The sequence below is a fragment of the Cherax quadricarinatus genome, chromosome 52, assembly GCF_038502225.1.
Source record: "Cherax quadricarinatus isolate ZL_2023a chromosome 52, ASM3850222v1, whole genome shotgun sequence".
Classification (NCBI taxonomy): Eukaryota; Metazoa; Arthropoda; class Malacostraca; order Decapoda; family Parastacidae; genus Cherax; species Cherax quadricarinatus.
In genome coordinates this window covers 12,337,941-12,351,663 of record NC_091343.1, presented here as the reverse complement: position 1 = coordinate 12,351,663, position 13,723 = coordinate 12,337,941, and the positions used below count along the sequence as shown (strand labels likewise).

Sequence of the window (13,723 nt, the reverse complement as noted above, 5' to 3'; positions counted from 1 at the left end):
TGTAGCTTTGGTTACTTTGGTGGGAGGGGCTGGGAGGAGAGTGAACATTCAAGTAACTCCGGATATACAAGGCAGTACAGTACTAATTATAATCTCAGAAATTTTCTTTGCAAGGTTCTGCGTGTATCTCCTTTATATGGTATTAACATTGTAATTCATAAGAAAATTACACCAAAAGTTTACTGTTTTTCAAGCCAAGAAGATTCATGAGCTCGAATAGAAATTGCCTAATCTAGAAACAGCAAATGATGACCATAAAGAAGTGCTGTCCACTGCTTAAAGGCATGCTGAACAAATAATATCCTTCAAAACTATGATTGATGACTGTGTACAGGATTGGAAATCCTGCACTGATAGACAGAGACAGAAACAGACACAGAGACAGACACACAGAGACAGAAACAGACACACACACAAACAGAAACAGACACAGACAGGGTTGGAGGTAAAGTTTCTGACTTCTTCAAAATCAATCAATATTTTGCAGTTATACTGCAGTTATCTGGTGCTGTAATTGTAAACAGCTCACATCTGCCAGATGACATTAATGCAAGTTCTAGTCTTTGAATCACTCTACAATTGCTCAAAAATGAACTATAGGTATATTTAGAAAATAATGACATGAGACTTGATTGTTAGACATACTGGAAGGTAAACAAAATGTAATGCTAAGATTCCACTCTTCTTTGAAGAAAAAACCTAATACCATCACAGTAAAGAGAAGTGTTTACGTAAATGAGTGTTTAACAAAAAAATGCCAGAACCTACTGTATGGACTAGGAAAACTCAGATCAAAAAATCAAAATCAAAATCTTTATTTCCTTGTAAAGCTTACAATGTGTGGTTTACATGTTATAGAATACGTATTACGTAATTACAAAGAAGGCCACTAGCATGCCTAGGCATTTAGGGCAGACTAATACTAATTCTTACTTTACAGTGGAACCCCGAGTTTTGGCTGCCCTAAGTATCGGCTACTTTGAGTTTCGACCGCTTTTTTTGGCTAAATTTTGTCACGAGTTTTAGCCATTGTCCCATGTTTCAGCTGGCATATCAGACCTGTCCGCCTCCCCATGCAGGCATCGTGAGCCAATCTAGCTTTGTTTATCCTTAAGTGAACATTACCCTGCACGCTCATCCAAACATTTCACAATAAATTCATTGTGTTCAGTGCTTGTTTATTGATTGTGACTGTGAAATAAGCCACCATGGGCACAAAGAAACTTCATAGTGGTAGTCCTTTGGTAAAGAAAGTGAGAAACACTATAGAAGTGAAGAAGGAGATAGTACAAAAATATGAGAGTGGCGTACATGTGGGTGAGCTTGCCAGGATTACGGTAAGAACAAATCGACAACCACTTCTATCCTGGCGAAGAGAAAAGAACTCAAGGAAGCTGATGTTGCGAAAGGTGTTGACATGTTAACCAAAAATAGGTCACAAACAGTCGAAGAGGTTGAGAAGTTGTTGGTGGTGTGGATCAATAATAAACATAGCGGGTGATAGTGTTTCAGAGTCAATCATTTGTGAAAAGGCAAGGCAGTTGCATGCTGATCTTCTAAGGAAAATTCATGGAACCAGTGCTAATGTTCCTGAAATCTGTCAAACCAGCAGAGGCTGGTTTGACAGATTTAAGAAGCTTAGTGGCATACACAGTGTGGTAAGGCATGGCGAGGCTGCCAGTTTTGACAAACATGCAGCTGAAAAATTCGTAAGTGAATTTAAGGGGTACGTAGAGACTGAAAAATTCAAACCCCAACAAGTGTTCAATTGTGATGAAACAGGCCTTTTTTGAAAGAAAATGCCAAAGAGGACTTACATAATGCAGGAGGAAAAGGTACTGCCAGGACACAAGCCTATGAAAGACAGGCTAACTCTTTTGTTCTGTGCTAACACTAGTGGGGATTTTAAAGTGAAGCATTTACTGGTGTATCATTCAGAAAATCCCAGAGTGTTCAAGAAAAACATTATCATCAAGAATAAATTGTGTGTGTTGTGGAAAGCTAATACAGTGGACCATCAGTTAACGACATTAATCCATTCCAGAGAGCTTGTCATTGACCGATTCTGTCGTTATCTGAATTAATTTTCCGCATAAGAAATAATGGAAATCCAATTAATCCGTTCCAGAGACCCAGAAGTATTAAACAAAATAATTTTTTTTACATGACATATACATTTCCCTACACAGAAAACAGTGAGACATGCAGAATAAATACATTAATAATTAATAAAATGACACCTTTATTGAAGACGTATTTGATGAGTGATGAGATGGGAGGAGGGTTATCTCCTTCCATAGGGACTTTAGGTAGCAAGTCCTTTTCCGGGGTTACCTCATTCTTGTTTTTTAATGCCACTAGGACCAGCTTGAGTCACTGGACCCCTGTCGCACCAAAAATCTGTCCAGAGAGCTCTGTTTCTGGTGTACTAATGTGACATTTTATTATAGCAATGTTTCGCTCTCCAGGAGCTTTATCAAGTGAAACGTTGCCACAGTAAAATGTGACATTAGTTGCATGGGCCAGTAGGCCTTCTGCAGTGCTCCTTTCTTATGTTCAAACCAACACACTAAACTACCACTGCAACAGCCCCCACCACCACATCCCCCACTGCCACATTCCCCACCGCCACCACCATAAACAGTCGCCGCTGCCACCACCACCACAAACACCACCACTACTACCACAGACACCACCACTACTACCACAGCTGCCACTACTACCACAGCTACCACTACTACTGCAGACACCACCACTACTACCACAGACACCACCACTGCTACCACAGACACCACCACTACTATCACAGACACCACAACTTCTACCGCAGACACCACCACTTCTACCGCAGACACCGCCATCACTACCACAGACACCACCACCACTACCACAGAAACCACCACCACTACCACAGACACCACCACCACTGCCACAGACACCACCACCACTGCTACAGACACCACCATCACTGCTGCAGACACCACCACCACTGCCACAGACACCACCACTACCACGGACATCACCACTACCACAGACACCACCACCACTACCACACACCACCAGCACTACCACAGACACCACTACTTCTACCGCAGACACCACCACCACTACCGCAGACACCACCACCACTGCCACAGACACCACTACCATGGACACCACAATGTACACCACCACCACTACCACAGACACCACCACTACCACAGACACCACTACTACCACAGACACCACTACTACCACAAACACCACCACTACTGTCACAGACACCACCACTACTACTACAAACACCACCACTACTGTCACAGACACCACCACTACTACCCCAAACACCACCACTACTGCCACAGACACCACCACTACTACCACAAACACCACCACTACTGCCAAAGACACCACCACTACTGCCACAGACACCACCACTACTGCCACAGACACCACCACTACTACCACAAACACCACCACTACTGCCACAGACACCACCACCACTACCACAGACACCACCACTACTGTCACAGACACCACCACCACTACCACAGACACCACCACTACTACCACAAACACCACCACTACTGTCACAGACACCACCACCACTACCACAGACACCACCACTACTGTCACAGACACCACCACTACTACCACAGACACCACCACTACTGCCACAGACACCACCACTACTGCCACAGACACCACCACTACTGCCACAGACACCACCACTACTGCCACAGACACCACCACTACTGCCACAGACACCACCACTACTGCCACAGACACCACCACTACTGTCACAGACACCATCACCACTACCACAAACACCACCACTACTGTCACAGACACCACCACTACTACCACAGACACCACCACTACTGCCACAGACACCAACACTACTGCCACAGACACCACCACTACTGCCACAGACACCACCACTACTGCCACAGACACCACCACTACTACCACAGACACCACCACTACTGCCACGGACACCACCACTACTGCCACAGACACCACCACTACTGCCACAGACACCACCACTACTGCCACAGACACCACCACTACTGCCACAGACACCACCACTACTGCCACAGACACCACCACTACTGCCACAGACACCACCACTACTACCACAGACACCACCACTACTGCCACAGACACCACCACTACTACCACAGACACCACCACTACTGCCACAAACACCACCACTACTGCCACAGACACCACCACTACTGCCACAGACACCACCACTACTACCACAAACACCACCACTACTGCCACAGACACCACCACTACTGCCACAGACACCACCACTACTGCCACAGACACCACCACTACTGCCACAGACACCACCACTACTACCACAGACACCACCACTACTGCCACAGACACCACCACTACTGCCACAGACACCACCACTACTGCCACAGACACCACTACTACTGCCACAGACACCACCACTACTACCACAGACACCACCACTACTACCAGACACCACCACTACTACCACAGACACCACCACTACTACCAGACACCACCACTACTGCCACAGACACCACCACTACTGCCACAGACACCACCACTACTGCCACAAACACCACCACTACTGCCACAGACACCCCCACTACTGCCACAGACACCACCACTACTGCCACAGACACCACCACCACTACTACCACAAACACCACCACTACTGTCACAAACACCACCACTACTGCCACAGACACCACCACTACTGCCACAGACACCACCACTACTGTCACAGACACCACCACTACTGCCACAGACACCACCACTACTGCCACAGACACCACCACTACTGCCACAGACACCACCACTACTGCCACAGACACCACCACTACTGCCACAGACACCACCACTACTGCCACAAACACCACCACTACTACCACAGACACCACCACTGCTGCCACAGACACCTCCACTACTACCACAGACACCACCACTACTGCCACAGACACCACCACTACTGCCACAGACACCACCACTACTACCACAGACACCACCACTACTGTCACAGACACCACCACTACTACCACAGACACCACCACTACTACCACAGACACCACCACTACTGCCACAGACACCACCACTACTACCACAAACACCACCACTACTGCCACAGACACCACCACTACCACAAACACCACCACCACTACCACAAACACCACTACTGCCACAGACACCACCACTACCACAAACACCACCACTACTGCCACAAACACCACTACTGCCACAGACACCACCACTACCACAAACACCACCACTACCACAAACACCACTACTGCCACAGACACCACCACTACCACAAACACCACCACTACCACAAACACCACTACTGCCACAGACACCACCACTACCACAAACACCACCACTACCACAAACACCACTACTGCCACAGACACCACCACTACCACAAACACCACCACTACCACAAACACCACCACTACTGCCACAGACACCACCACTACCACAAACACCACCACTACCACAAACACCACCACTACCACAAACACCACCACTACCACAAACACCACTACTGCCACAGACACCACCACTACTACCACAGACACCACCACTACTACCACAAACACCACCACTACTGCCACAGACACCACCACTACTGCCACAGACACCACCACTACTACCACAGACACCACCACTACTGCCACAGACACCACCACTACTACCACAAACACCACCACTACTACCACAAACACCACCACTACTACCACAAACACCACCACTACTACCACAAACACCACCACTACTGCCACAGACACCACCACTACCACAAACACCACCACTACTGCCAGACACCACCACTACTACCACACACACCACCACTACTGCCACAGACACCACCACTACTGCCACAAACACCACCACTACTGCCACAGACACCACCACTACTGCCACAGACACCACCACTACTGCCACAGACACCACCACTACTGCCACAGACACCACCACTACTGCCACAGACACCACCACCACTACCACAAACACCACCACTACTGCCAGACACCACCACTACTACCACAGACACCACCACTACTGCCACAGACACCACCACTACTGCCACAAACACCTCCACTACTGCCACAGACACCCCCACTACTGCCACAGACACCCCCACTACTGCCACAGACACCACCACTGCTGCCACAGACACCACCACTACTGCCACAGACACCCCCACTACTGCCACAGACACCCCCACTACTGCCACAGACACCCCCACTACTGCCACAGACACCACCACTACTGCCACAGACACCACCACTACTGCCACAGACACCACCACTACTGCCACAGACACCACCACTACTGCCACAGACACCACCACTACTGCCACAAACACCACCACTACTGTCACAGACACCACCACTACTACCACAGACACCACCACTACTGCCACAGACACCACCACTACTGCCACAGACACCACCACTACCACAAACACCACTACTGCCACAGACACCACCACTACTGCCACAAACACCACCACTACTACCACAGACACCACCACTACTGCCACAGACACCACCACTACTGCCACAGACACCACCACTACTACCACAGACACCACCACTACTGCCACAGACACCACCACTACTGCCACAAACACCAGCACTACTACCACAGACACCGCCACTACTGCCACAGACACCACCACTACTACCACAGACACCACCACTACTACCAGACACCACCACTACTGCCACAGACACCACCACTACTGCCACAAACACCACCACTACTGTCACAGATACCACCACTACTACCACAGACACCACCACTACTGCCAGACACCACCACTACTACCACAGACACCACCACTACTACCACAGACACCACCACTACTTCCACAGACACCACCACTACTGCCACAGACACCACCACTACTACCACAGATACCACCACTACTACCACAGATACCACCACTACTACCACAGACATCACCACTACTGCCACAGACACCACCACTACTGCCACAGACACCACCACTACTGCCACAGACACCACCACTACTGCCACAGACACCACCACTACTACCACAAACACCACCACTACTACCACAAACACCACCACTACTACCACAGACACCACCACTGCTGCCACAGACACCACCACTGCTACCACAGACACCACCACTACTGCCACAGACACCACCACTACTGCCACGAACACCAGCACTACTACCACAGACACCGCCACTACTGCCACAGACACCACCACTACTACCACAGACACCACCACTACTGCCACAGACACCACCACTACTGCCACAAACACCACCACTACTGTCACAGACACCACCACTACTACCACAGACACCACCACTACTGCCAGACACCACCACTACTGCTGCCAGACACCACCACTACTACCACAGACACCACCACTACTTCCACAGACACCACCACTACTGCCACAGACACCACCACTACTACCACAGATACCACCACTACTACCACAGACATCACCACTACTGCCACAGACACCACCACTACTGCCACAGACACCACCACTACTACCACAGACACCAACACTACTACCACAGACACCACCACTACTTCCACAGACACCACCACTACTGCCACAGACACCACCACTACTACCACAGACACCACCACTACTTCCACAGACACCACCACTACTGCCACAGACACCACCACTACTACCACAGACACCGCCACTACTGCCACAGACACCACCACTACTACCACAGACCTCCACTACTACCAGACACCACCACTACTGCCACAGACACCACCACTACTGCCACAAACACCACCACTACTGTCACAGACACCACCACTACTTCCACAGACACCACCACTACTGCCACAGACACCACCACTACTGCCACAGACACCAACACTACTGCCACAGACACCACCACTACTGCCACAGACACCACCACTACTGCCACAGACACCACCACTACTACCACAGACACCACCACTACTTCCACAGACACCTGTGAACAGGCTCCTTCCTAAAACTAAAAAGCGTTGCTTCTTGGTAGCTGTGGGCCAATTCTTCCAGTCGATCACAGCGTCTAGGAAGAACATAACATAAGAACGAAGTAACACTGCAGCAGGCCTACTGGCCCATGCGAGGCAGGTCCAAGTCTCCTACCGGCTTAAGCCAATGCACCCAACCTAGTCAGGTCAGGTCAGGTCACATTGACTTAAGGGAGGAACACGGCAACCGACCTGGTAGCACAAGCTATCAGGTCCAACTCACACCCACCCACATCCACTCATATTTATCCAACCTGTTTTTAAAGCTACACAACGTTCTGGCCTCTATAACTGTACTTGGGAGTTTGTTCCACTCATCCACAACTCTATTACCAAACCAGTACTTTCCTATATCCCTCCTGAATGTGAATTTTTCCAACTTAAAATTAGGGGGGATATGATTGAGGTTTATAAATGGAAGACAGAAATAAATAAAGGGGATGTAAATAGTGTGCTGAAAATATCTAGCCTAGACAGGACTCACAGCAATGGTTTTAAGTTGGAAAAATTCAGATTCAGGTAGGATATAGGAAAGTACTGGTTTGGTAATAGAGTTGTGGATGAGTGGAACAAACTCCCGAGTACAGTTATAGAGGCCAGAACGTTGTGTAGCTTTAAAAATAGGTTGGATAAATACATGAGTGGATGTGGGTTACCTGGAGGTTATTCCGGGGATCAACGCCCCCGCGGCCCGGTCCACGACCAGGCCTCCCGATGGATCAGGGCCTGATCAACTAGGCTGTTACTGCTGGCCGCACGCAGTCCGACGTACGAGCCACAGCCCGGCTGATCCGGCACCGACTTTAGGTATCTGTCCAGCTCTCTCTTGAAGGCAGCCAGGGGTTTATTGGCAATTCCCCTAATGCTTGATGGGAGGCTGTTGAACAGTTTTGGGCCCCGGACACTTATGGTGTTTTCTCTTAGTGTACCAATGGCGCCCCTACTTTTTATTGGCGGCATTTTGCATCGCCTGCCCAGTCTTTTACTTTCGTAGGGAGTGATTTCTGTGTGCAGATTTGGGACCATTCCTTCCAAGATTTTCCAAGTGTAGATTATGATATATCTCTCCCTCCTGCGTTCGAACGAGTACAAGTCAAGTGCTTTCAAGCATTCCCAGTAGTTAAGGTGCTTGACAGAACTTATACGTGCAGTAAAGGATCTCTGTACACTCTCTAGATCTGCAATTTCACCTGCTTTGTATGGAGATGTTAATGTACAGCAGTATTCCAGCCTAGAGAGAACAAGTGATTTGAAAAGGATCATCATGGGCTTGGCATCTCTCGTTTTGAAAGTTCTCATTATCCATCCTATCATTTTCTTTGCACGTGCGATCGTGGCACTGTTGTGATCCTTGAAAGTGAGATCCTCAGACATTACTACTCCCAGGTGGGTGTGAGTTGGACCTGATAGCTTGTGCTACCAGGTCGGTTGCCGTGTTCCTCCCTTAAGTGAATGTGCCCTGACCTGACTGGGTCGGGTGCATTGGCTTAAGCCGGTAGGAGACTTGGACCTGAACATTAAAATGGTATAAAATACCGAGAAGTTGTTAGCTAAGACACATATGCAACAGTTAGGTATATTTATTTCGAAACGTTTCGCCTACACAGTAGGCTTCTTCAGTCGAAGATTGAGACACTTATGCAGCATATGGGAATCTTTATTCAGGAAACGTTTCGCCACACAGTGGCTTCATCAGTCCAATACAAAGAGGAAGGCGTAAGGAGAGGAGGAGAATGAGGTAATCAGTCCCTCAACCTGGAGTCGATGTGTTCAGCCCATCAATCTTGTAGAATGTACAGCATAGGGCCGTAGACGTGGCTTATATACTGTAGTGAGGTGACGTGAAGCAGATGGAGGCGGGGTCATAGTGGTACCATCCACTAGTCGAAGTAGGTCTTCGTCCAAAGGTTGAACATTCTTCAGTCGAGTACAGAAAAGTTGATAGAAGCAGAAAATACTTGAAGACGATGTAATCAGTCCATCACCCTTAAAGTTTTGAGGTGGTCAGTCCCTCAGTCTGGAGAAGAGCATTGTTCCATAGAATGAAACAATGTTCCATAGAATGTTCCATAGAATGAAACAATATTGTTTCATTCTATGGAACAATGCTCTTCTCCAGACTGAGGGACTGACCTCAAAACTTTAAGGGTGATGGACTGATTACATCGTCTTCAAGTATTTTCTGCTTCTATCAACTTTTCTGTACTCGACTGAAGAAGCCTACTGTGTAGGCGAAACGTTTCAAAATAAAGATACCTAACTGTTGCATATGTGTCTTACCTAACAACAGTTAGGTATCTTTATTTCGAAACGTTTCGCCTACACAGTAGGCTTCTTCAGTCGAGTACAGAAAAGTTGATAGAAGCAGAAGATACTTGAAGACGATGTAATCAGTCCATCACCCTTAAAGTTTTGAGGTCAGTCCCTCAGTCTGGAGAAGAGCATTGTTCCATAGAATGAAACAATATGGAGATGAAGTGACAGGATGGAGCCTTATATAGCGCCAAGATGTGAGACGTAGGTCACTAGAAGAGGTAAGAACTCAGATGTTGGGAGGTCAGGTCCCTCTCAAATCCAGCCGTTCTCACTAGTAGAGGTTGTCGAAGTTGATTGTAGGTCTGTACCAAGATACCCTTGTGTTGCAGTGTCTGACAGATTGAGGCTGAGGGACTGATTACCTCATACTCCTCCTCTCCTTACGCCTTCCTCTTTGTATTGGACTGATGAAGCCACTGTGTGGCGAAACGTTTCCTGAATAAAGATTCCCATATGCTGCATAAGTGTCTCAATCTTCAACTTGTCGGTTTTTCAAATCATTCATCACAACTGTCAGACACTGCAGCATCATGGGATCTTGTTACAAAGAATTCTTCAACACTTGTTCAACCTTTGGACGAAGACCTACTTCGACTAGTGGATGGTACCACTATGACCCCGCCTCCGCCTGCTTCACCTCACCTCACTACAGTATATAAGCCACGTCTACGGCCCTATGCTGTATTGTTTCATACTATGGAACAATGCTCTTCTCCAGACTGAGGGACTGACCACCTCAAAACTTTAAGGGTGATGGACTGATTACATCGTCTTCAAGTCTCTTCTGCTTCTATCAACTTTTCTGTACTCGACTGAAGAAGCCTACTGTGTAGGCGAAACGTTTCGAAATAAAGATACCTAACTGTTGCATATGTGTCTTACCTAACATAGCTGACATTGTATGGGACTAAGATACTGTGCAGGGTGTTCAAAAGCATACATAGTATGTTTATGTTTTTAAAACGTTATATTTTTTTATTAAAAAAAAACTGATAATACAGCCCCCATTGTATTAATTTTAATAACCCTATATAATGTATGTTTTAAAAGTAGAGCTCAAACATGAGACGTGGTAACCGGTGAAGTTGGCTTAGTAATTTCGTAGAAGCGGCAGGTTTGGCAACCCTGGGCCAGCTGGCCTGTGAGAAAGAAGCATCTTAGTGTCAGTCTGCGTGTGGCCATAAGAAGGGTGTATTGTGCTGCTCCTGGTATATATCACACATGTATGTAATTATTGAAATATCTTATTTGATATTGTAATCTTAAGTATATATTTGTTCTAAATTTGTTTGTCATGTTAGTCATTTATAATTGTTCTCCGTTGAAAGCTGGGTATCCAGGTGAGTACAAAATAGAAAGGGCGTTTGTCTCGCTCTTTTCAGACGGAGGATTGAGCCTCCACCACGTACCGCTGAATGACCCACTTGAGTTTAGCGCTTAACATGAATTATTATTTAATTAGCTGTATAGAATTGTGGCTTAGCGCTTCTTTTTTATTATTATAATAATTTAATTCCAATGAAGGCTGTATTGAGTGATAAACGTGCACATTACCATGTTATTTATAAATGTTTATTATATGTATTCATTTTGCTTAATGTATAAGACATCCTGCAGTTTATATATATATATATATATATATATATATATATATATATATATATATATATATATATATATATATATATATATATATATATATATATATATATATATATATCATCCTCAGCTAAACACTCACTATGTTTAACTCAAACTTTTTATTAGTCAAAAGTAACCACTGGGCCTTTCACTTCTTAAGGAACATACTCAGTGTTTGTGGCCAGTGATTTTTTTTGGGGAGGGGTGTTATCGTAGCCCCTCAAGGGAGGTTCTTTGATTCTGGTGAGGGGCTCTTGATCTAGAGAATTGGATCTGTGCTCCAGTTCTCTGAATTGGGCCTGAATGCCTTCCATCCCCCTCCGCCACATCCGCTATATAATCCTATGGGTTTAGCGCTCCCCATGGTTATATAATATATTATATGTTAGGTGAAATTAAGACACAATGTGTAACATCTGGGTATCTTTATTGTAGACGTTTCGCCATCCAGTGGCTTTATCAATACAAATTCTAGGACATAACTTGAAGACAGTAGAATTATGTACAGAAGATGAGGTAATCAGTCCCTCAACCTAGGTGTAGGTGCGAAGAGCACCATAGTCGTGGAGATTCTGAAGCAGAAGAAAGGAGCCTGGCGCTTATATAGTAACGTCAGGTGTAACAGACGAGGGCATAGTCACTGGTAGGCGGGATTCCCCAGTGGAAGTTGGTCCTTCCCAAAGAGATGGGTTAGTTAATTAAATTATGTTGTGATAGAGATCATATATAAGCTCCATTAACTCCCTAATACTGTGAAACTGGTTTACTATTGAATAGTGTATAGTCTTTGAATGATTATATTGTTCTGTTTAATACTGAACCAGTGTTTTTTTTTTATGTACTCTGCATCTTTGTATATGCCTCCATTTATATTGATAATTTTTATACAGTACTAAATAAAATAGTCATTGCAGTTTATTACAGGTTTAGCATTATATATGAAAATAATATGATTTAATTATCAGAATGTTGCGAGGAGCAGGAAGAGCAGTTGTGAGGGTAGTGGTTCAGGCTGGGGGAGCCCAAGGAGGCCTCCTTAGAGCCTCTGTCCCTACTGCCACTACAGTCTCTAGACGCTGGCAGGGTGACTATGAACGTCACCAGATTCCTGAGCGCCTTCAGTACATCCCTGATGCTGAAGAACCAGCCTTCTTTGAGATGGTTGAATATTTCTTTCACCGTGGCTGCCAGGTAAGTCAGGTCATGGCTCTTGATTTAGTTAAATGACAATTTTACTTGCAATGCCCAAGTTACTTTGGGTATGCTTTCATGAAAAACATTAAACTTCACTGTATACAGTACAAATGCACTGTATGGATAGCATTATAAAAATAATTAGGGCCTATTGTATTAAGTAATTGAAGTTTCTTTATTACCAAAATTTTAGTAATGGTCTTGTGCAAACAGAAAGGGTGCTCTGCCCCCCTTAAAAAATGAATAAGCTATCATCAAGAGGTGCCATTCAATAACACTATCACTGACCCCCTTTTGTTTCTGCCTCTGACCAGGTAGTTGAGGACCAACTGGTTGAAGAGATGAAGGACCGTATTACTCTGGAGGAGAAAAGAAACAAGACAAAAGGCATCCTAAAGATTATGGAACCATGCCACCATGTCCTGGAGGTCGCTTTCCCGGTCAAACGAGATGATGGAACCTATGAAATGATCAGCGGTTACCGTGCTCAGCACTCCCTACATCGTACCCCCACCAAGGGTGGTAAGTAGTGCACC

At 46.2% G+C, this 13,723-nt stretch overlaps 1 protein-coding gene across 6 annotated transcripts in view; it reads left to right on the top strand.

Annotated features, from left to right (window-relative positions):
* Nucleotides 1-13,723, top strand: part of Gdh (glutamate dehydrogenase, mitochondrial) — a 117,751-nt gene that overhangs the window by 12,792 nt on the left and 91,236 nt on the right. For 4 of the 6 annotated variants that reach the window (XR_011393433.1, XM_070096054.1, XM_053788181.2 and 1 more), the window contains exons 2-3: nucleotides 12,959-13,184; nucleotides 13,502-13,709. Coding sequence is in view for 5 of the 6 variants with exons in the window: in XM_070096054.1 (XP_069952155.1) it covers nucleotides 12,960-13,184; nucleotides 13,502-13,709 (433 nt within the window). In the remaining variant the exon portion in view is untranslated. Of the gene's footprint in view, nucleotides 1-11,428; nucleotides 11,576-12,958; nucleotides 13,185-13,501; nucleotides 13,710-13,723 lie in introns of those variants that run through there. The other 2 variants (XM_053788182.2, XM_053788179.2) reach the window with 2 other exon arrangements.